This window comes from Ursus maritimus, unplaced genomic scaffold, assembly GCF_017311325.1.
Source record: "Ursus maritimus isolate PB19 unplaced genomic scaffold, ASM1731132v1 scaffold_14, whole genome shotgun sequence".
Taxonomy (NCBI): Eukaryota; Metazoa; Chordata; class Mammalia; order Carnivora; family Ursidae; genus Ursus; species Ursus maritimus.
This window is the reverse complement of record NW_024423786.1, coordinates 32,114,301-32,133,671: the sequence shown is the minus strand read 5'-3', so window position 1 is coordinate 32,133,671 and position 19,371 is coordinate 32,114,301. Positions and strand designations below refer to the sequence as shown.

At 52.3% G+C, this 19,371-nt stretch overlaps 1 protein-coding gene across 2 annotated transcripts in view; it reads left to right on the top strand.

Annotated features, from left to right (window-relative positions):
- FLNB (filamin B) overlaps positions 1-17,915 on the top strand; it is a 139,413-nt gene extending 121,498 nt beyond the window's left edge. For both annotated transcript variants that reach the window (XM_008703082.2, XM_008703081.2), the window contains 8 exons: positions 1,775-2,041; positions 2,655-2,792; positions 4,251-4,366; positions 7,586-7,718; positions 9,366-9,542; positions 13,816-14,034; positions 14,998-15,201; positions 16,130-17,915. In XM_008703082.2, the coding sequence (XP_008701304.2) occupies positions 1,775-2,041; positions 2,655-2,792; positions 4,251-4,366; positions 7,586-7,718; positions 9,366-9,542; positions 13,816-14,034; positions 14,998-15,201; positions 16,130-16,317 (1,442 nt within the window). In that variant the 3' untranslated portion in view covers positions 16,318-17,915. The remainder of the gene's footprint in view (positions 1-1,774; positions 2,042-2,654; positions 2,793-4,250; positions 4,367-7,585; positions 7,719-9,365; positions 9,543-13,815; positions 14,035-14,997; positions 15,202-16,129) is intronic.
- Positions 17,916-19,371: the final 1,456 nt, after the last annotated feature.

The following is a 19,371-nucleotide window of genomic DNA, read 5'->3' as shown; positions in this document are numbered from 1 at the left end:
GCATTCAGATCACACTCGTGCACTCACCTCTCACACACCGTATTGTGGGCCTCTTTCCACGTCAAAAATGATACTTCCACATCGTATTTTTTTAAAGGATTTTGTCCATTTAGTTATTTGAAAGAGAGAGAGAGAGCAAGTGGGAGGAGGAGCAGAGGGAGAGGGACAAGTAGACTCCACGCTGAGCGTGGAGCCTGACGCAGGGCTTGATCTCCCGACCCTGAGATCATGACCTGAGCCGAAATCAAGAGTTGGACATTTAACCGACTAAGCCACGTAGGCGCCCCTCCACGTCATATTTTTATTCCTAAGATTCCATTCCATGTCCTGATGCACCGTCCTTCACTGCATAGGCTCAATCCTTGTACGCTCATTTCCATCCCTGGATTCCAGCGGCCGGTGCTCTGTGACATTCTCCACCATGTGCCCAGGCTGTCTGCACATCGGATGGATGCCCCAGGGTGGGATGGCAGGGCTGCTGTGGTTCGAATGCTGCCCCACCTTGGCAGACCACCCTCGTGATAAAGGATCCATGCCCGTTTCTCCATTTCCCCACCAGCCCGGGGCACTGTGTTTTGTTCCCACTTGGACTAATCCAACGGAAAAATACGGTGTCCAGTTTTCAGTTTCATTTCTCGGGTCACTAGTGACAAGGGCTGTGTTTTCATCTATTTTTCTTTCCTTATTTTGCAAGTTCTCTATGTCCTGAGGACTAGCAGGTCAGTTTCTCTTTCTCTAAAGTCTGTCTGGCTCTTGGCTCCTCCTTGCTCTGATCAGGTACTTCTTGGTGCCAGCTGACTCTGGGTGAGTCATCCCCCTCACCTACATGAGCCTCTCCGTCAGAACGGAGGATGACTCGTCAGCTTCCAGATGTCCTCTGGACCCAGACCGTGTGGGGTGACCCTCTCCTCAACCGCCCTTCCTTTCTCTGTCCTCAGGGCTCAAAGTCATGGCTGCCCCGCCCAGATGGTGTAGGGCTGGCGAGTGCAGCTTCATGTGGCTCTAGGTGATGGCATTACGTGGTCACCCAGCATGCGGTGCGCCTGTCTCCACCACGACAGTGCAGGCACGGTCACTGGCATGGCATGAGCGCCTCAGGGGCGGCAGACGCGGTCTGCGTCCCGGTGTCGGTGACCGGAAGCGTCACTTTTCTGAAAGCATGGCCTCTGGTATTTGACTCGCTCGAAGCTTTGCTCACGCATGGTTTCCCTTTGCAGTTGTGACCAACGTGGGTTCACCTTTTTCTCTAAATGCATTTTGTCTTGTTGCCTTAAAGAAATGCCAAGGCTTCTGGAAAGTGTGGGGTGATGGTTCTTGAATTTTCTGCCCTTACCTGCCTATGGAAAAGAGCCCCTGTAAGCATGGTAGATGGGCACGTGCCACCTTCGGCTTAGAAACGTCTGAGCTATTGTAGTTTTTATGTACCTGCTGTCACCACCAACTCCAGGCTCTGGTTTGAAACTGCCGTGCGGAATTAGTGCCAGCCAGGAAGACTGTAAAAGTATACAGTGGGGCAAAGTGTCACTGTCCCTAGAATGTTCCCTGCACTGGGCGGCTGGAGGGGCCCTGCTGTCTCCATGGTGGCCATAGCCACCCACGATTTGAGGGACACAGGAGGGTAGGCATCCCGCCTGAATGGGAGAAAGCTGAGCACCCCACACCCCCCGGGCTGCACCCGCCTTGCCCTCTGCTGCTTGCCCTGCATGGCGTGCTCTGCCTTGGTCCCTCACCCTAACCCTGCTTTCTTCCCCCCCAAACTCCTGCCGCCTTTCAGAAATCGACAGCAGTGACATGTCAGCCCACGTCACCAGCCCCTCTGGCCGCGTCACTGAGGCAGAGATCGTGTCCGTGGGGAAGAACTCGCACTGTGTCCGCTTTGTGCCCCAGGAGATGGGCGTTCACACAGTCAGCGTCAAGTACCGCGGCCAGCACGTGACCGGCAGCCCCTTCCAGTTCACCGTGGGGCCGCTGGGCGAGGGGGGCGCCCACAAGGTCCGCGCGGGAGGCCCCGGCCTGGAGAGAGGAGAAGCAGGGGTTCCAGGTGAGCGTGCGGGCGGGCTTGTTACTTGAGAAGAACACGAGGAGCCTGGTGGTGTGAGCAGCCCGTGTTCTTCACCCCGTTGCAGAGAAAGACTCTCGGTGTGTGTGATTCTGGTGGTGGTACTAAGGGGCATTCTTTAAAACAAGGCTTCTGTGGCTACACGTGTTTAGGAATTGCTCACTTACCCAAAGCTAAACAAGTTTCTTACTGAGGGACCCCTCAGAGCCTCTAATGACCGTGTGTGTGAGCATCTAAGAGGGGCGCAGACTAATGAAGCTCTTTGCAGAGCTGCCTGCGTCGGTGACATTCGGTGGAACACGCTAGAATTCTAGAAAACCAATTGTAGTGGTGGTTGCTGCTGGGAAAATCTGTAGGGACAAAACTGAGCCTTCTCATCTTTTTCTGCCTCAGTTGGTGTGTTCAGAGATGCCGGATTTCCCATGAGCTTCATGTTCTCGTGGGTGATGCTTTAAAAACATCGGTGATGCCCGCCCTTGGGGCTCTGCTTGGGGTTAAAAAGAAAAGGGAGCAGACATAACCCAGCATCATGCGTGTGAGCAAGAAGAGAGCCTGTCCCAGGCTTGGTCACTAACCAGGTGTTTCTCTGCTTCAGCCGAATTCAGCATCTGGACCCGGGAGGCAGGCGCTGGCGGCTTGTCTATTGCCGTCGAGGGCCCCAGTAAGGCCGAGATTACGTTCGATGACCATAAAAATGGATCGTGCGGGGTGTCTTACATTGCCCAGGAGCCTGGTATGTAATCATGGGCCACCTGAGGATGTGTTCCTTGTTGGGGGATGCTTAGGTTGTAGGGAACGGAAGCCTGGCAAGGTAGCTCGAGTGAAAGAGTTTATCTGTATGGGTGCGTGGGCGTGCCCCCTGGAAACCCTAGGCAGGAAATCCAGTCAGGCCTCAAGGGGGCAGGAAGTCTGGTTCTCTGGTCCTTCTCTGTTGGCCTGTCTGCTTAATGCTTTCATTCAACCCTGTTACTCTGCCAGCCTGCCCATCCTTGGCTGTGTGGCAGCTCTAGAAGAGTGGCCCTGGCACCTGAGCTCCCTCGAGCAGCAGCTCTTGACCTTTTGTGGGCCATGGACTCTTTGGGGCACCTGGCAAAGCCTATAGGGAAAACTGTTCTCAGGTTAATGTTTTGAAACATAAAATAAAATGCATTGGGGACGCCTGGGTGGCTCAGTCGTTAAGCGTCAGCCTTTGGCTCAGGACGTGATTCCGGTGTTCTGGGATCAAGCCCCGCATCAGGCTCCCCCGTGGGGAGCCTGCTTCTTCCTCTCCCACTCCCCCTGCTTGTGTTCCCTCTCTCGCTGGTTGTCTGTCTCTCTGTCAGATAAATAAATAAAATCTTTTAAAAAAATGCATTGGATTATAGAGGAAATCAGTTATATTAAAATGTAGTTATCAAAATCTTCAAGGGAATGTGTAACATAATAACATATGCACATTTTCCTGAATACATTAAGTCATAGGATTTGGTGATGGTCTGTTAACTACCTTAACTGCAAAGTAGTGGTGAGTGTAAAATGACAAGGTATGTATGAAACTGTAAAGTGACATGAAGACATCTGTGACCTTTGGTGGTGACAAAGTCACGAGTACTTCTAATGTGTACTTCTAGTGTTTCTTGTTGGCATTTCTAAAGAAAGGAAATGCTAGATTTCGGCCTAAAGTTAGTGAAAGTAAAGATGTAATTTTTTTTCCCGTTTAAGTTTCCTGAGTCTTCTGAGTTCTATACACAGGCCCTTAGGGAGGCCCTGTGGACCCAGGTTAAGAATCTGGACCCTTGGGGTGCCTGGGTGGCTCAGTCTGTTAAGTGTCTGCCTTCAGCTCAGGTCATGATCCCAGGGTCCTGGGATCGAGCCCTGCTTCGGGCTCCTTGCTCATAAGAGTCTCCTTCTCCCTCTCCCTCTGCCCCTCCCCCACTCGTGCATGTGTGTGTGCACTCTCTCTCTCAAATAAATAAATAAAATCTTTAGTAAAAAAAAAAAAAGGACAAGCATCTCGGCCCTTGCCCAACTAAGGGAATCATATTGGCTCAACCTCAGCTGTCATCCACCCTCAACCAACCAACCAGCCATGGCCATCGGGGAGGCAGGGGCTCTTGGAAGGCATTTCAGTCCTAGGAAGGAAGCCAGAGGCCGCTCTGGAACGACCTTCCCAGAATCTCTGAAATGATGGGACTTTCCTGTGCCCCCCCAGGTAACTACGAGGTGTCTATCAAGTTCAACGACGAGCACATCCCCGAGAGTCCTTACGTGGTGCCGGTCATCGCGCCCTCCGACGACGCCCGGCGCCTCACTGTTATGAGCCTTCAGGTGAGACGCAAGGAAGCATCCATCTCATTGGCCACAGGCCGACCAGTGAAGCCCTGGACCCTTGAGGCCGTTTCAATCCTCCCTTCAGTGCCAAGGGCCCCATCCCAGTGTGACCACAGATGCTGCCAGCTGTAGAGGACCTTTCCCTGAGAGTCACCCCCCCCCCCAACGTATAGGACAGGAGACACTTGGGGGCAAGGGGAAACAGAGCCACAGTCAACAAAACACTGCAACATTTGAGAACAAGTTTGTTGTTTAAATATTTATTCAAGAGAAACAAAGGAGGCCTGTTAATAATTGGTTAAGGGGTAAGGAGGGTTTTCAAACACCACGAACACCAGACCAACAGTCCGGTGACATTCTGCCTGCTATTGCAGGCTTCCTTTCCCTCCAGAAAGTCAGCTGCAATTGATTTTATTATGATGATTTATTTATAAATGTGCAAGGCACTACGTAAGGACTTTATCAGTATTGCCTCATTAAATCCTTGCAAGAGCCTGGTGGGTAGGTTTCTCCTGACCCCATTTTAAAGATGGAAAAACTGAGGTATGGAGAGATTGTGGCTACCAGAAAACCAGCTAGTGTGAGGCAGAGTGAGGGTCTCTGTGGCTCCAGAACCTGTGGTCTTAACCGTGGCCTCCTTTATCCCCGCCCTGGCACTGTAGCGAGTGGTGACATAGTCCAACCTATTGGGATGCCAGGCAGTGCAACTTCTCGCCTGTCTTTGACAGGCTATCAAATTCCAGGTTGCATCAGAGCCTGCAGCCGAACAAAGAACCACTGTAGGGATGCCTTTGGGTCTGTGCTCGGGACACTGAAAAGTAATTAGGTGTCTGAATCAGGAGTAGCAAATTGGTTGCAGGATTAACACCGGAATCCCCAGATCTGATTTCTGATTAATGGGATTTCTAAGTAGCCTTCAGCTGCCGCCCTCCCCCGCCCCCATTCTTGAAAATACTGGATGAAAACCCAATCCTAGATCTCAGGTTGGTGATCTCATTGGCTCTAACTCCACGCACTTGGTTCATACTTGACATTCTGACCATACCCTGAGGACACTTGGTACTGCCGGTGGTGCCAGACATCAGGGAACCCAGACAGAACCCAAAGCAGAATCGCCGTCCGCAGATTGAAGAGGCCTCAGGCGGAGAGTACCAAGGGTGCCCACTGGTCGCTGTGGTGTAGATGTTTTTCTTGTGTTTCATTTAAAGGCTTCTTAACAGAAGTTCCTTATGTGGCCGACTTAACTAAAACCTGTGGAGGGAGATAAACCCAGCATTTGTTGAGGGCAAAGGGCTGCCTTCCTGCATCTCGAAGATTTCTTTCAGATCTTCTGAGGCGTTTATCTCCCTCTTGAGGATTTAGCGGCAAGCGGATTCAGGTAATGTAAATGGGTCTGTCCCCAAAAAACCTAGTTTGGAGAAATCCTCTCCAAAAGACTTTTCTGTAGAGTCCTCGCATCACAGTTGGGTCGTAAATATTTGAGTAAGTGTGCAGCAGGCTGTGTCTCCATCAGGCTTTTGTAACTAGCGGCTCCAGGAGGAGGGGCGAGCGTCAGCTTCGTCCCGTTTTTCCCCAGGTCACTTGGTGCTGAGTGATACGTAATTTATTTATTGGAGATTTGCTGGAGGCCTGCACACCAACATCTGGTGTTGGTTAGGAAAAGAGAGGCCTGTATTGTTTTGTCTTGCTTTTAAGACCTTTGAGAAAATTGAAGTCGGCTGGCATTTTGTGGAGGAGGGGATGGTGGGATGGGGGAGATCTGGCGATCAGAAATCACTGAATTTTGTGTGCAGTCCTCTCTCCCCAGTCTGTAACCTCTAGCGCAGCATAGTGGAATAGAATGTTCTACAACAATGGAAATGTCTCCCATCTCCTCTGTGCAGTATGGTAGCCACTGGCCACATGTGGCTCTTGAGCCCTTGAAATGTTGCTGGTGTAACTGAGGAACTAAATCTTTAATTATTTAATTTAATTTAATTGATTTAAATTTTAAAAAATACAGTCCCCTGGGCTAGTGACTGCCAAATTAGGCAGTGCAGCTTTAGTGCCTTGCTACCGAGATGTGGTCCTGGGACTAGCAGCCTCACCATCGCCTGGGAAGTTACTAGAATCCTAGAATTCCAGGCTCCCCGCCCTCAGACCTGCTGGATCAGAATCTGCATTTCAAGACCCCCCCACGTCCTCCGATTGCAAATTGAGGTATCATCGCACAATGAGGTATCATCTGTCCAATCAAGTTTAGCACAAAACTGCTTGCTTGTAAAATGTTGTGGTTTAGGACTGGCTGATTTTAAAATATCTTAAGCATTTAAACCTCTAATCCCCTCCTCCTGGGAGAGGCTGTAGTTTCCAGGGCAGAATGTGGAGGGTGAAACTGATCCAGTGAAGAGTGAAAGCTAGCCTTCTTTCTGTTGTGTGGGTTTTTTTGTTTGTTTGTTTGTTTGTTTGTTTTTTGGTGGGGGTGGGGACAGGGAGTGCGATGTAGACAATCTCTAAATGCATATTAATATTTAACAGTAAGGTGACCTTTGTGAGCCTTTCCGTGTATGGACCAGGCCCTGTGCTAAGTGCTTGGAATGCACCACTTCATTTCATCCTCGTACAGCAGCTCTTTGGGGTAGATTCGGTTATTATGCCCATTTTACAGTTGAGGAGACTGGGTCTCAAAGGTTGAACAACTTACTTACATAGCTGAGAAATGGTAGTCACCCCCGGTCCTGCTGATTCTTCACCGTGTATAGTCCTTTACGAGTTTATTGAAAGTCATCTCCATTCCTCCCCTTGAGACAAAAAATAGCAATGATATAAAACTTTGTTCATTTGGTGAGTACATGGTTTTTTCAGTTGCCGGGTTCCTCTTAAGAGAGGGCCCTTCCTTTTATGACCTGGAAGACACTGTGTTTTCTGGCTGTCCAGGTCTTGTTTGGAATATGGAAATGAGAGTTCTGTTGGCCAGGATGCCTAAGTCTCCAAATCCAGTAACCATCTCTTCCAGCCCGAACCAAGGTGCTAGACGCCGCCGACGTGTGTCTCTGCTGTCTTATATTTAAAGCCAGAAGTGTGGAGGAAGGCACTTGCTCTTCTGTTGTCAGATAGCATAAACATTCTGGGCCTTTTTGCATGAACACTGTCCCCTGGAGTCCCGGGTCGGGTCAGTGTGTGCCACGGAGCAGGAACACCAAGGGCCGTAACCTGTTTAATGTATTAAATTCCCAGGAATCGGGATTAAAAGTTAACCAGCCAGCCTCCTTTGCTATAAGGTTGAATGGGGCAAAAGGCAAGATCGATGCAAAGGTGCACAGCCCCTCCGGAGCCGTGGAGGAGTGCCACGTGTCTGAGCTGGAGCCAGGTAAGCCGGGGGCGGGTGGGCAGGCCCCAGCTTCTGCGCCTCCCGGAGGGACGTTCCCGCAGGCGCGTGTCCCTGCAGAGGGCTGGTCGGCCGCCCCGACGCCCGCCAGCCTTCAGATTCCCTTCTGCTGCTCTTGCCAGGCACTGTGTACCAATTAGGCATAAACATTTGCCAGGGACTGGGAGACACTTTGGGATATAGCCGTCCTTTTCTTTTCTTTTCTTTTTTCTTTTCTTTTCTTTTCTTTCTTTTTTTTTTTTAACAAATACTGCTTTATTTTCTGTTGTTTTTCAGATTCCGTTCCCATTATTCATTGTGATTTTTTTTCTCCTAGTTTAACAAAATCTTACAGATTTTTATTATGTTGTTGACCTTATGACATGAATAAGTACTCTTCGACCTCATTTTACTCTGAGGGAAAAGTTAATTGATGTTCTTCCGTAAACTTCAAAGAATCTGGGGTTCCAGTATGCTTACTAGTGTAAGATTTTCCTGCCCGCTCCCTTGACATACGCAGTTCTCTGACGTCTATCAACTTTAATGAGCCGTTTTGCCAGTGAACATTTATTAAGTGTGAGAGACTTGGCAGGACGGTAAGGCTAAGGAAGGCATGATGCCTGCCCTCAAAGAGGAGCTCAGAGTGGAGTGGGGACCTGGCCGGAAGCCTTCAGTACCCTGGGGAGGACCCCAGGTGGTCACCAGGACCTCAGGGGAACCGAGAACCAAATGATAAAGGAGCAGGAGAGAAAAGTAGTTTCTGCCTTGGTGAGGCCAGGAGGGCTTCTCAGAGGAAGTGACATTGACTATGGGCCCTGATGCATGAGGAAGGGCCCTGTGATCACTGCCCTTATCGGGCATTTGCTTGCTGTGCGTCCTGCAACGCGTACAGCAAAGGTAGACATCTTGGGAGGTAGAACAGGTGGTCTGCATCCCAGGTGGGAGGGCTTCAAGGGGGAAGAGATGGCTGGGGGGTACATGACAGGTGGATATTCTTGGTGTTGTCAGTGGACAGATTGCCGCGTGCCAGGACCCAGACACACTGAAAAACCTGGCCATTGCCCTGGGGGGCAGTTGCTAGCTTAGAGCTTAATACAGAAGCATTAATGCCGGTTGGAGCCATTGCTTTTCCCTTCAAGGGGCCAAGTAGAGAACCTTTGTGAGAAGGGAGCTTTTCATAAAGAAAGTGTTCTCTCAGGGACACCTGGATGGCTCAGTCAGTTAAGCTCAGGTCAGGATCCCAGGGTCCTGGGATCAAGCCCCGGGTGGGGCTCCCTGCTCAGCAGGGAGTCTGCTTCTTCCTCTTCCTCTGTCTCTCCCTCTGCTCATTCTCTCTCTCTCTCTCAAATAAATAAAAAATCTTAAAAAAGAAAAGAAAAAAGAAATTGTTCTCCCAAGGCAGACACCACAGAGGATGAAACCTAGAATTTGAGATTTGGATGCATTTCCCAAAGGGTTGACAGAGGACACGTAAATAGGCCCGTCTGCCTTTGAAGTCCAGCATACTGGGTGCCAGGCTTCCAGTAGAGCTATGGTCCTTAGTAATGATTTAAAATCCAGCATCTCAGGCTGGCCTCCCGTCCTTTGTCCTCCCCTCGCTCGGCGGTGTCCGCGTACTCGGCTTACCCTGTGCTTTGCTCCCTCTCCTAGACAAGTACGCCGTGCGCTTCATCCCCCACGAGAACGGCATCCACACGATCGACGTCAAGTTCAACGGGAGCCACGTGGTTGGAAGCCCCTTCAAAGTGCGCGTCGGGGAGCCCGGACAGGCGGGGAACCCCGCCCTGGTGTCCGCCTATGGTGCCGGGCTTGAGGGGGGCACCACAGGTAACCCACGACCTCCGGCTCTCATCTTTAACCGAGCCCGCCCCAGGGGCTCAGCCAGGGCAAGCTCTCCAGGCTTCGGAAAGCCTTCTCTGTGTTCTCCCAGGGAAGCTGCAATGATGGACACTTTGGAGCTCTTGATCTCCAGAGTTGTTTGGGGACATGTGGTTTGACCGGCGATAAGTCCGGAGCAAGGGCTTGATGACCGTGTTCTCACACCCCATTACTGTTTGCTCTGCTTCCCCTGTCTTCCTTGGCCAAGTGCCTTGACTTCGGGGCCAGGACACTGATCGTGAGGGAATACGGCGCCCTGCCTTTGCTTGTGAGGGTTTCTTTGCCCACAGATGAATCAGTGATACAGAGGATTCAGTGCATGTGAGGGGCCTCCCGGGAGGCCTCCTGCCCCTCGGTTCTTTCAGCAGTCGTGGGCTCACAGAAACAACCTTGAATCAGCAGTAGGACCTGTCACGGTCTGCTGCCTCCTTTTAGTTTCTGGTCCTCAGGGAGGAAGAGAACAGATGGTGGCAAAGAATTCTAGAGCTTTTTGGACTCCTTACAATTTGTTTTTAGTCTTTGCCATGGATGGGACACATTTGATGGTGAAGGAGGCATAACTGGCTCCGTCCCCTTGCTTCTCCCTCCCTCCGTCTAGACCCAGGAGGGAACACCACCGATGGTTCAGGGGAGGACCTCCGACTGCCTGTGTCTGGCATCCTCACGCATGGTCGCTTAGCTGGTTGGTTTGTTAAAAAGGTAGACATGTAGTTTGGCTTTTATTGTACAGAAATAACGCACGTGCTGCTTTACAGCGTTTTTCACTTGGCATCTTAAAGAACTTGTGTCAAAAGACAGGTCTATGCCCCTAGTAATGTCTGCAGTTAGTGTTCATCCCGTGAGCTCGAGGCGGGCCTTGGGTGGGTCACTGGTATGGAGAGTGCCAGCACGGGGAGCTGGTCCACTCAGACTTCTCTGCAGGGCATGTCCATAGACATGGACGCACTGGGAGCTGGTTTGCACTGGGTGTTACCTTGGGCCTTTGGAAGGTCCTGGCTCGAGTCCCTTGTGTGTGTGCACATTCTGCTCTGGTCTCCCCCGATGCGGTGAGTTGGACAGAGCAGACGCGCCTCGCATGGGCAAGGAGATGAGTGGCTGCAGTTACTGGGCATCCAGCCCTAGGGAGCCAGTGTCCTAAGTGGCCCGAGGGGCCCTGCCCAGGTGCAGGAGTCACTGACAGGCTGGCATGCCACCCGGAGCTCTGGTCATAGCAGTGGCCTCAGCAGAACCACCCAGAGGGGTGGTGTAAGTGCTTCTGGACTCCCGAGGTCCGTCCAGCCTGGCTCCACACTGAACTGTGGGCCAGCAGCTTGCCCTTTATAACAGGCATGGTAACACTTCACCCTATGCTGTTCCATTTCACAGATGAAGAAAGTGAGGCTCAGAAAGGGTGAGTCACTCCCTAAGCTTACTTAGCTGGGAGGGCGCAGAACCAGGAGTCAGTCCAGGTCCATGACCTCAAAGCCTGTACCCTTAACCCTGGAGTTTTGCTGCCTCCCTCAGTGGCTGGGTCACCCAGAGGTAGTGACTGCACCCCTGGCCGACTCGGGGGGGGGGTATCCTAAACCAGGACCCCTGTTGTCTCAGCTGCCTGGAACTGTCCCCAGGCAGTACTGTAGGCATTTGGTCCCTGGCAAGCCACCCACCATTAAAGACCACATGGGGTCCTCCGGGCGTTTGGAGGCACGCACACCTTGGTCCGGGTCCCGCAGCAGCCACTGAGGTCTCCTGCAGCTGCCAGCAGCCACCTTACCCTCCTGCTGGGTCACACCTGCTGCGTTCGGGGCCTCTCATGCTTCCTCTTGGCTATTCGCATGCCTTCTCGGGAGCTTGGGTTTCAGGCTGTGCTTTGCAAGAGCTGGATGCCAGTGAGAGAAGGAGCCAGTCTTACAGGGAGACTCCCAGCCAGGAGGGAGAGGTACAGAGCACGGCTGTTTCAAAGCCTGTGTAAATATTGCTCTTGTCAAGGGGAAGGCGTCTTGTTTTTCTAGCGCTCCCACTCCCAAGCCTTTTCCCAAATCCATCCCAAGATTACACAGCTGCAGTGTGCCTGGAATGAAAAGGTGTCTGTGCTTGGCTGCTGGAGGGTCTGGAATCCTGACCTGCAGGATAATGCGAACTTGCCCGTGTTTTTATGGGTGGGCTTGCTGTATCTCTTGGCTTGAGCTTTAAATGGCCCATTTTACAGGTTTTGGAGCAGGGGAATGTGGAGAATTTGGGGTGGGACTGTCTGCTTGCCCGGGAATTGAGAGGTCGGGCGTTAGACCAGGGGGTTCTCGACGCTCTGGACCAGAAGAGCAGTCTTCCTGGTAAAGTGCTCCAAGAACCCCAGTGTGCACGAGGTGCGACAGAAGGGGCTCCTGCCCTCCCCTGCCCCCTCGCCCCCCTTCATGCTGGAGTAGGGCTGCAGGAGACGCGCATTAACCGCGCAGGAGCTCAGCTGCGCGCATCCGGTGCGGCAGGGGAAGACTGCTTGCCCAGAGACGCTGGGGTATCGTGTTGGTTCTAGCTGCAGGCGGTAGGCAGAGGGACTCCTGCATGTGCATTTTCTGTCTCTTCACTTCGCTCAGGCAAGTGCCTGAGCCCCTCACTGGTCAGATCTTGTGTTTAAATCTGAGTCCTGCCATTCCCCAGCTGGGTGACTTGGCACAAAGCATTTGACCTCACCAGGCCTCCACTTCCTTCCTGTAAAATGGGAAGAATAAGGGAGCCCGCCTGATAGGCTGTTCCAGGTAGCTCTTGCCCTGTTATTCCTTACTTCCCTTTCCCCACCTCATCTCCCCTGGCTCTCCAGGCCTTCACAGCCAGGATTCACAGATCTTGATCTTTCAGGAGAAGGGAGCAACTTGTTAAAATGGGTTGGGCTTCTTTCCACTACAGCCGGGTCTTTTCATCTTCACTTTAAAAATATCTTTCCTTATCGTCGCCTTGCAGCTACTTCCTGGAAATGCCGTCCCTTGTCGTGCGCCAGCCCTCCCTTGCCCTCACAGCCTCGCTCTTGGCTGCACAGTTTAGAAATAAGGTTGAGATAATTGGGGGGGTGGGGGTGTTGGCTGGGACAGGAGCCTCAGGAGCTTCCAGAAGCAGCTGGGTTGTGTTTGGGGGTTGCATGATAGCAGCGCCTTTGTTTTATTGATAGCCAGAACAATAATTCTTTCTCTGGCCTAGGAGCTATAATTAAACCGAAATAGTTCCCAGCTGGGGCGGCATCCAGGGCTCCGAAAGAAAGCACTGCCCTGCACAAGGCTGCTGTGCCCGGGATGGCCCGTAGAGGGCACTGTAGCGGCCGCCCTCATGGACCACCTCATCCTCCTCTGGACTGGAAATGGGCCTGAAGGAGTGGAGGCTTTTGCAGGGCATTGGGCTCAGGCGGGAATGCACCGTGGTCATTGGTCGGCCCAGCTTTTCTTCCGTCGCGAGGCAGGATGTCCGTCCAGGAGGCCCCTGTGGGCCAGGCAAGAGGCTCCGGAGGCACACAGAATTGTCCAGACCCCAGTTGCCTAGTTTGTAGCGCTGACTGGCAAGTGCCCGAGCCTCCCTGAGCCTCTGTCATTTGTTAAACAGGAATCACTGGGCACGTAACAGGGTGCTTACTGTGGGATATGGAGCCTGAGCGGTGCGAGGGTGGCTCAGTTAGCAGGAGCCGCTGTGTTGGCCCTGTTCTTATTGCTGGTGTTCATGGCAGAGTGGGGGGCGGGCAGATTCTAGCAGCTGCCCTGGTCTTCAGCGTGGTGTCTGGGGCAAGGAGCCTGTGGGGGAGGAAGAAGATGCTAGGCCTGCTTGGCTTCTCCAAGTGCACTCGGGAAAAAGGAAAGGTCAGAGGGGCCCATGCCCCCCCGCACTGATGCAGGGCTAAGCCCCCGGCAGCTGAAACAGCATTTCAGGCTGACAATGAAGACGAAGACTCAGGCTTCTTGCTGTCGGCCACCGCGCCTGCTCAGAGGCAAGAACAGGGTGTCCTGGCCATTGGTGCTGGTGGGCGAAATGTCAGCCACACTCTTGCCTCCGCCTTGGAAAGAGAGTTACTGCCCCCAGGGCCCGAGGCCCTCTGTGCCAGGAGCTCAGAGCTAGTATTGGTGGGTTCGCCTGCCACCAAGGCCACCCCTCTGGGGGGATCCTGCGTGTTCCCCCACCATTGCTTCAGTGCCCTTGGGAAAGCTCCCCAAACCACACACCCCCATCCCTCCAAACCAATACGACATTCCCTCTTCCTTTCTCCCAGGTATCCAGTCTGAATTTTTCATCAACACCACTCGAGCAGGGCCAGGGACATTATCCGTCACCATTGAAGGCCCGTCCAAAGTTAAAATGGATTGCCAGGAAACCCCAGAAGGGTACAAAGTCATGTACACCCCCATGGCTCCTGGAAACTACCTGATTGGCGTCAAATATGGCGGGCCCAACCACATTGTGGGCAGTCCATTCAAGGCCAAAGTGACAGGTAACTAAACAGCTTTGAAGTTACTCTTTTTCCTGGGGAGCATGTCTTGTCACATTACCAACAGAGTTACTCGACACTAGAAACTGTGGGTTATTTTAGATATGTTGAATCTACTTTGAATCTTGAAAGTAAAGAAATGGTAGGACATGCCAGGGGAGTAAACATCTTTAGAAGCCCATGGGTATATGCTAGCGTCATCCCCCTACAAAATAATGAGTGTAGAAATGGAAAAATCGTATTTTCTTTTTTTAACAGAAAAGAAAAAAATATTTACATTTTTGAAATCTTACATATTTGTTTAGATCAGGACCTGAAAAATCCCTTTATTTCTAAGCTTCACTTTTAAAATAATCAAAAGGTTTTATTAAATTTATAAAAATGTGCCTCCTTCCGAACACTAGACAAAATACCAGTCAAAACCACCTCACAGCCCATGGCCCAAGGTAGTCACCATAAATACTGTGGTAAATCCCTTCCACATGTCTCTGCTTGGTTCACTGTTCTATGAGTAGGATAGCTTCATAGCAGAAGAATTAAAAGATTCAGATAGAAAAATCATCCTCTCGCATGCAGAGAGAACCATTTTGTTATTATATGTTCTCCCCAACATATAACCTTGTTTTTACACTGTTTATACATAAGAGTATTTTATATCAATGGAAAGAGGTAAATCCTACAGGGTGGCGGGAGGTTATGTGGGAGGGGTTTCCAGGCTTTGTCATTTGCCCCACTGTGGGTTTGGACCCGGGGGTGTGGAAGACATTATGGGGGGGAGATGGGGAGATGGGAATGTTTAGATCAGGTGTTGGGGATACAAGGTGGGGATGTGGTAGCTTTGCGATCCAGCTGTTGAGGTGCATGGACTGTCCTAGAGCTTCCGCCCGGGGCCCTCCCCTCTTCTAGCTGAGAGGACCCACTGGCTCTGGCCATTCACTCCTACCTCCCCTTCCTTCCATCTTCTAGGCCAGCGTCTGGTCAGCCCTGGCGCAGCCAATGAGACCTCGTCCATTCTGGTGGAGTCCGTGACCAGGTCGTCCACAGAGACCTGCTTTAGTGCCATCCCCAAGGCGTCCTCAGATGCCAGCAAGGTGACCTCCAAGGGGGCAGGCCTCTCAAAGGCCTTCGTGGGCCAGAAGAGCTCCTTCCTGGTGGACTGCAGCAAAGCTGGTAGGTAGCCTGCTCCTGCTCGAGGGTCAGGGTGGAGGCGTGCTGAGCACCCTCTGTTAACTTTAGTCTCCCCTGCAGTGCCCACCTCCCTGTGCAGCCCAGACATCTGCAAGTAACCTTGTTCATTACCCCATTCTCCTGCACTTCATATTTTCCTCTCTTTTGCCTCTTGATTCTTTCAGATGCCCTCAAGGTAGACAAGAAAGGTGGCATTATCCCCGCTACAGAGGGGCAAATTGAATCAGTAACCCGGCCCCTTCTCTGCCAGTAATTGCTTTAATTGCAATTAAACTTGGGTATTTATTTGGGTGTCAGTGGTTAGTCGCCTGGGTTCTGGCATCTGGCACATCTGGGCTGGAAACCTGGCTCCACTACTTCTCCCTCCTCCCCCCGCTCCCTCCCTCCCTTCAGTCCTTCCTTCCTTCGGCAAACTTAGCCATGTGATCTTGGGAAGGTTACTAAATCTTTTTCTTAAAGTCAGTTTCTTGTTCTCTAAAATGGGAATAACGAAGTCACCTCCCGTGAGTTTCTGTTGAGAATAAAGGAGACCAGAGTAGCCATCACTTACGGAACTCTTGCGACGAGCTAAGGGCTTCACATATAACTTCTGCAAACCTCACAGCAAGCCCTGTGGGTGCTAGCGTCATCTCCTGTTTACAGATGGGCAAGCTAAGGCAGAGCGAGGTCAAGTTCCACATCCAAGGTTACCCAGCTAGAAAGTGGCAGGCAGGAATTTGAACCCACGCCACCGGGCTCTGAGTCTCTGCTTATAGTTGCCATGCCATCCCACCTCTCAAAGGTCCCAGCGTCATTGTAGAATCTCAGCAGACAATAGTTGGTGTATTTCCTTTGGCTCCCATTTCCCCTTCCCTTCCTCTGCCTTCTATGATGCATCCCGACAGAGTAACCACCTTTCTTTGCCTCCCAGGTTCCAACATGCTGCTGATTGGTGTCCATGGGCCAACCACCCCCTGTGAAGAGGTCTCCATGAAGCACGTGGGCAACCAGCAATACAACGTCACATACGTCGTCAAGGAGAAGGGAGATTATGTTCTGGCCGTGAAGTGGGGAGAGGAACACATCCCTGGCAGTCCCTTCCACGTCACAGTGCCTTAAAATGGTTCTCGTCCAATCCTGGGAGGAGTTCTGGTGGTTGCTTTTCTTGCTTGTTTGTAACTTGTTTTATACAAAGTTTTCCTCCAGCCTGTTTATGGGTCTGAAACCCCATCCCGAAAACATTGCCGTTCTAAAGTGCCTTGAGAAATAAGTCCTAGACTCAACTCTTTAGGGACACGCTGGGGACTCTTAAGAAATGCACACTCATGCAATGGGCTGAGAAGATTTTCATGCACACTCGGTTCAGATCCGACCTCTTGCAGATCACCCCCTGCAGACAGACCAAGGTCACTCGCAAGACTGACATTTCTAAAGAATGAAATTGACTAGCCCGTTCATGAAACAAGACTGGCAGGGAGGGACAGGGCAAAGAGGCGACCTAGTTTAGGCTGTCATTTAGAAAAGAAGATGACTTAAAACCAGCTTCTTCTCTCCAGCACCCTATCACATAAAAGGCTCTTAGGCAGACACCATTGATTCAACACTACTCATCTCCACACCCCCGCCCGCTCCGTGGCCTTTTTACACGTCTCAAAGGGCAGCCAGTACATGGTGGCAGATTGGCCTCAATGCTTCCTAGTGCCCCTGCCTCGTTCTGCTGAGTATTTCCCTGCAAAGTTGTAACATGTGCCCATCTTGGCAGCCACGTTTTGCTTTTGTCTTTAAAGGCCATTCAAGTCTGTGGGTCCGAGGAAATTCTACTGTAGCAAGCAGCCCCCTCCTGCCAAAGATCCCCCTTTTTTTTTAACCACCGCGAGCCTTTGTTCTTAACACACTCCAGCCATTTGTCAGTCTTTGATGAGTCTTGCCAACACGTTCGAAGTGACCACAGGTGGGTCACTATGTCAGCGCCCTCGTCTGCAGAGGCCTGTCACGGGACAGACCACTCCACACCCACCTCCAATCAGCCGTGGGATCACTTCTGAAAAATAATCATAGATAGGAGAGAATGGAACTCCTGCTGACCTTTGGCCTCAAAGTCAGGGCACTGTGGAGGCAGTGGGAAGGACAGCAGCAGCTCCTGGTGGTCTGTCATGAGGCAGAAATAATGAGAGCTACATAGCCGATGGCGGCTCTGTATGCATTTGGCCCTGACTGTGTCATCTGAGGCTGTTTGGAAAGCAACGTGCAGGTGCAAAATTCCAAAAATGGGTATAAGGCATTTTGCACCCCTTTCTGCAGACTGAGCTGGCTCTGGGATAAAGGTAAAGCATTTGCGGACCCTGCCTGACTTCAGGGCCCGGGTGTGTGGGGTGTGGTCTGGGCAGGCAGACCTTTTTGATTTGCTGCTCCATCCTGAGGAAGGGGCTGCTGTTGTCACGAGTGCCTCCATGGGTGGGACAAGGAGTGAGGTAGGGGACTGTCCCCAAGATGCAGCAGCTGGGGGCAGGTGTTGGCAATAGCCCCCTTCTTAGAAACCGGAGCAGTCTGAAGCCTAATGTGAAAGGGCCATGGGTTTTGTAAACTGGGACGTGGAAGCGAAACTGGAATCAAACGCCGACTGTAAATTGTATCCTGTAACTTATTAAATGTTTGCTCAGTCAAGCTCCCTTGGCGTCCTTGGAGGATGCTGTTTCTGAATAAATGGTTCAAGTCTCTGACCGGCTTTCCCTACCCCTGGCTGAAAGGACACAGATTAGCAGCTTGTTCTGACCGTGAGCCTGGCCTCGTTTGCAGGGGGATGGCTTGCTTTCCTGTGAGCCCCGCTGGGGGGGGGTAGCATCAGGAAAGGCCGGGCAGCCAAACAGGCTGGGCCTGGCGGTGAGGGCACTGGGGACGGGGCACACGGGCCGGGACACCAACACAACCTCGAGGAGAGAAAGCCTTTTTCCCGATGATGGGAGAAACTGTCATTTTAGGGAGTTTACTCCAACAGGAAGCTATGTCACCTGTCGTCCCAACTGCCCTTGGACAACAGGGTTCGTGTGTGGTGTTAATCTTCCTCTCCCTGCTCCTTCCTTCTGCTAGGAAGAGCTTGTGCTTGGTGTATGTGACGTATGCTTGGGATGCCTGCCCCTCCCCTCCTGCTACCCTCAAGCGCTCCCGGGTCACCACTTTGCAGTGTTGATACCAACTCAGGTGTTGAATGGACATGTCAATTGGGGCGGACGCCAGGCCCTGGCCTTTCTGACCCCAGAGTGGAGGCTCTACCTCCCTGGTTATACCTCTGTGGGAGCACACCAGGAGCCGCCAGATGAGCCCCAGGAAGTCCCTGCTGGGCCCCTAGCCCTCCACTGGGGGCGAGGGGTGGAGGGAAAGTCAGGGAAGGAAGACTGGATCCTTGTGTGTGTTTCTTCCTGGCACCTCCTTGTTGATCAGAATGGAGGCTTGTTTACCTCTGAGAGGTGGGAGGTAGGGAGGTTTTCCGTTGCCCCCCATCCTGGAGGGAGCCCCCTTATCTGTGGGTCTGTGCCAGCAATGACTGTTCCTGGACTCCACAAGGGGTTGGTGGGCTTGGGGGCTGTCCAGGCTCTGCCCAGTGATGTGACCTTGCCCACAGAGGAGCCCCGGGGCGCAGGCGCTGGTTCCGATCCCAGGAAGACTGGCTGGTTTCTGTTGGGGAGGCAGCATTTCCGTGTTCACAGCTGGACTTGGGCATCAGGTAGAGCTGGGACCTGGGCTCGGCCGGTCAGGGGCGGTGTGGCCTTGGGGAGGTGGCTTCCCCTCAGACCAGGCCTCCCTCAGGGTGGCCGTGAGGATCACTCGAAATATCACGGGGAGCTGGGTGTCTTGGCCACTGCTGTCTGTGACCAACATCCCGCAAGGGTGACATTCCTCACACAAGGTGGCATCTGGGGCTGCCCTGGTGGGCCCTGGCCTGTGACATCACACACAACCCAGGTGAATCTGTGCGCCTCTCTGGGGGTCAATGGCTCGAGCCACAGGGCAGCTCTTATCTGCACCTGGACTTGCTGCCACGGGAACAGGCTGTTGTTGGTGCAAACACCCCAGTGACTTTGAAACCCGACCTGAAAGGGTACCAGGCCCTTTCCTGCCAGGGGCTGACTGGGCCCATCACTCTGGGGGCCAACAGAGGTTGAAACAGCCAGTGCT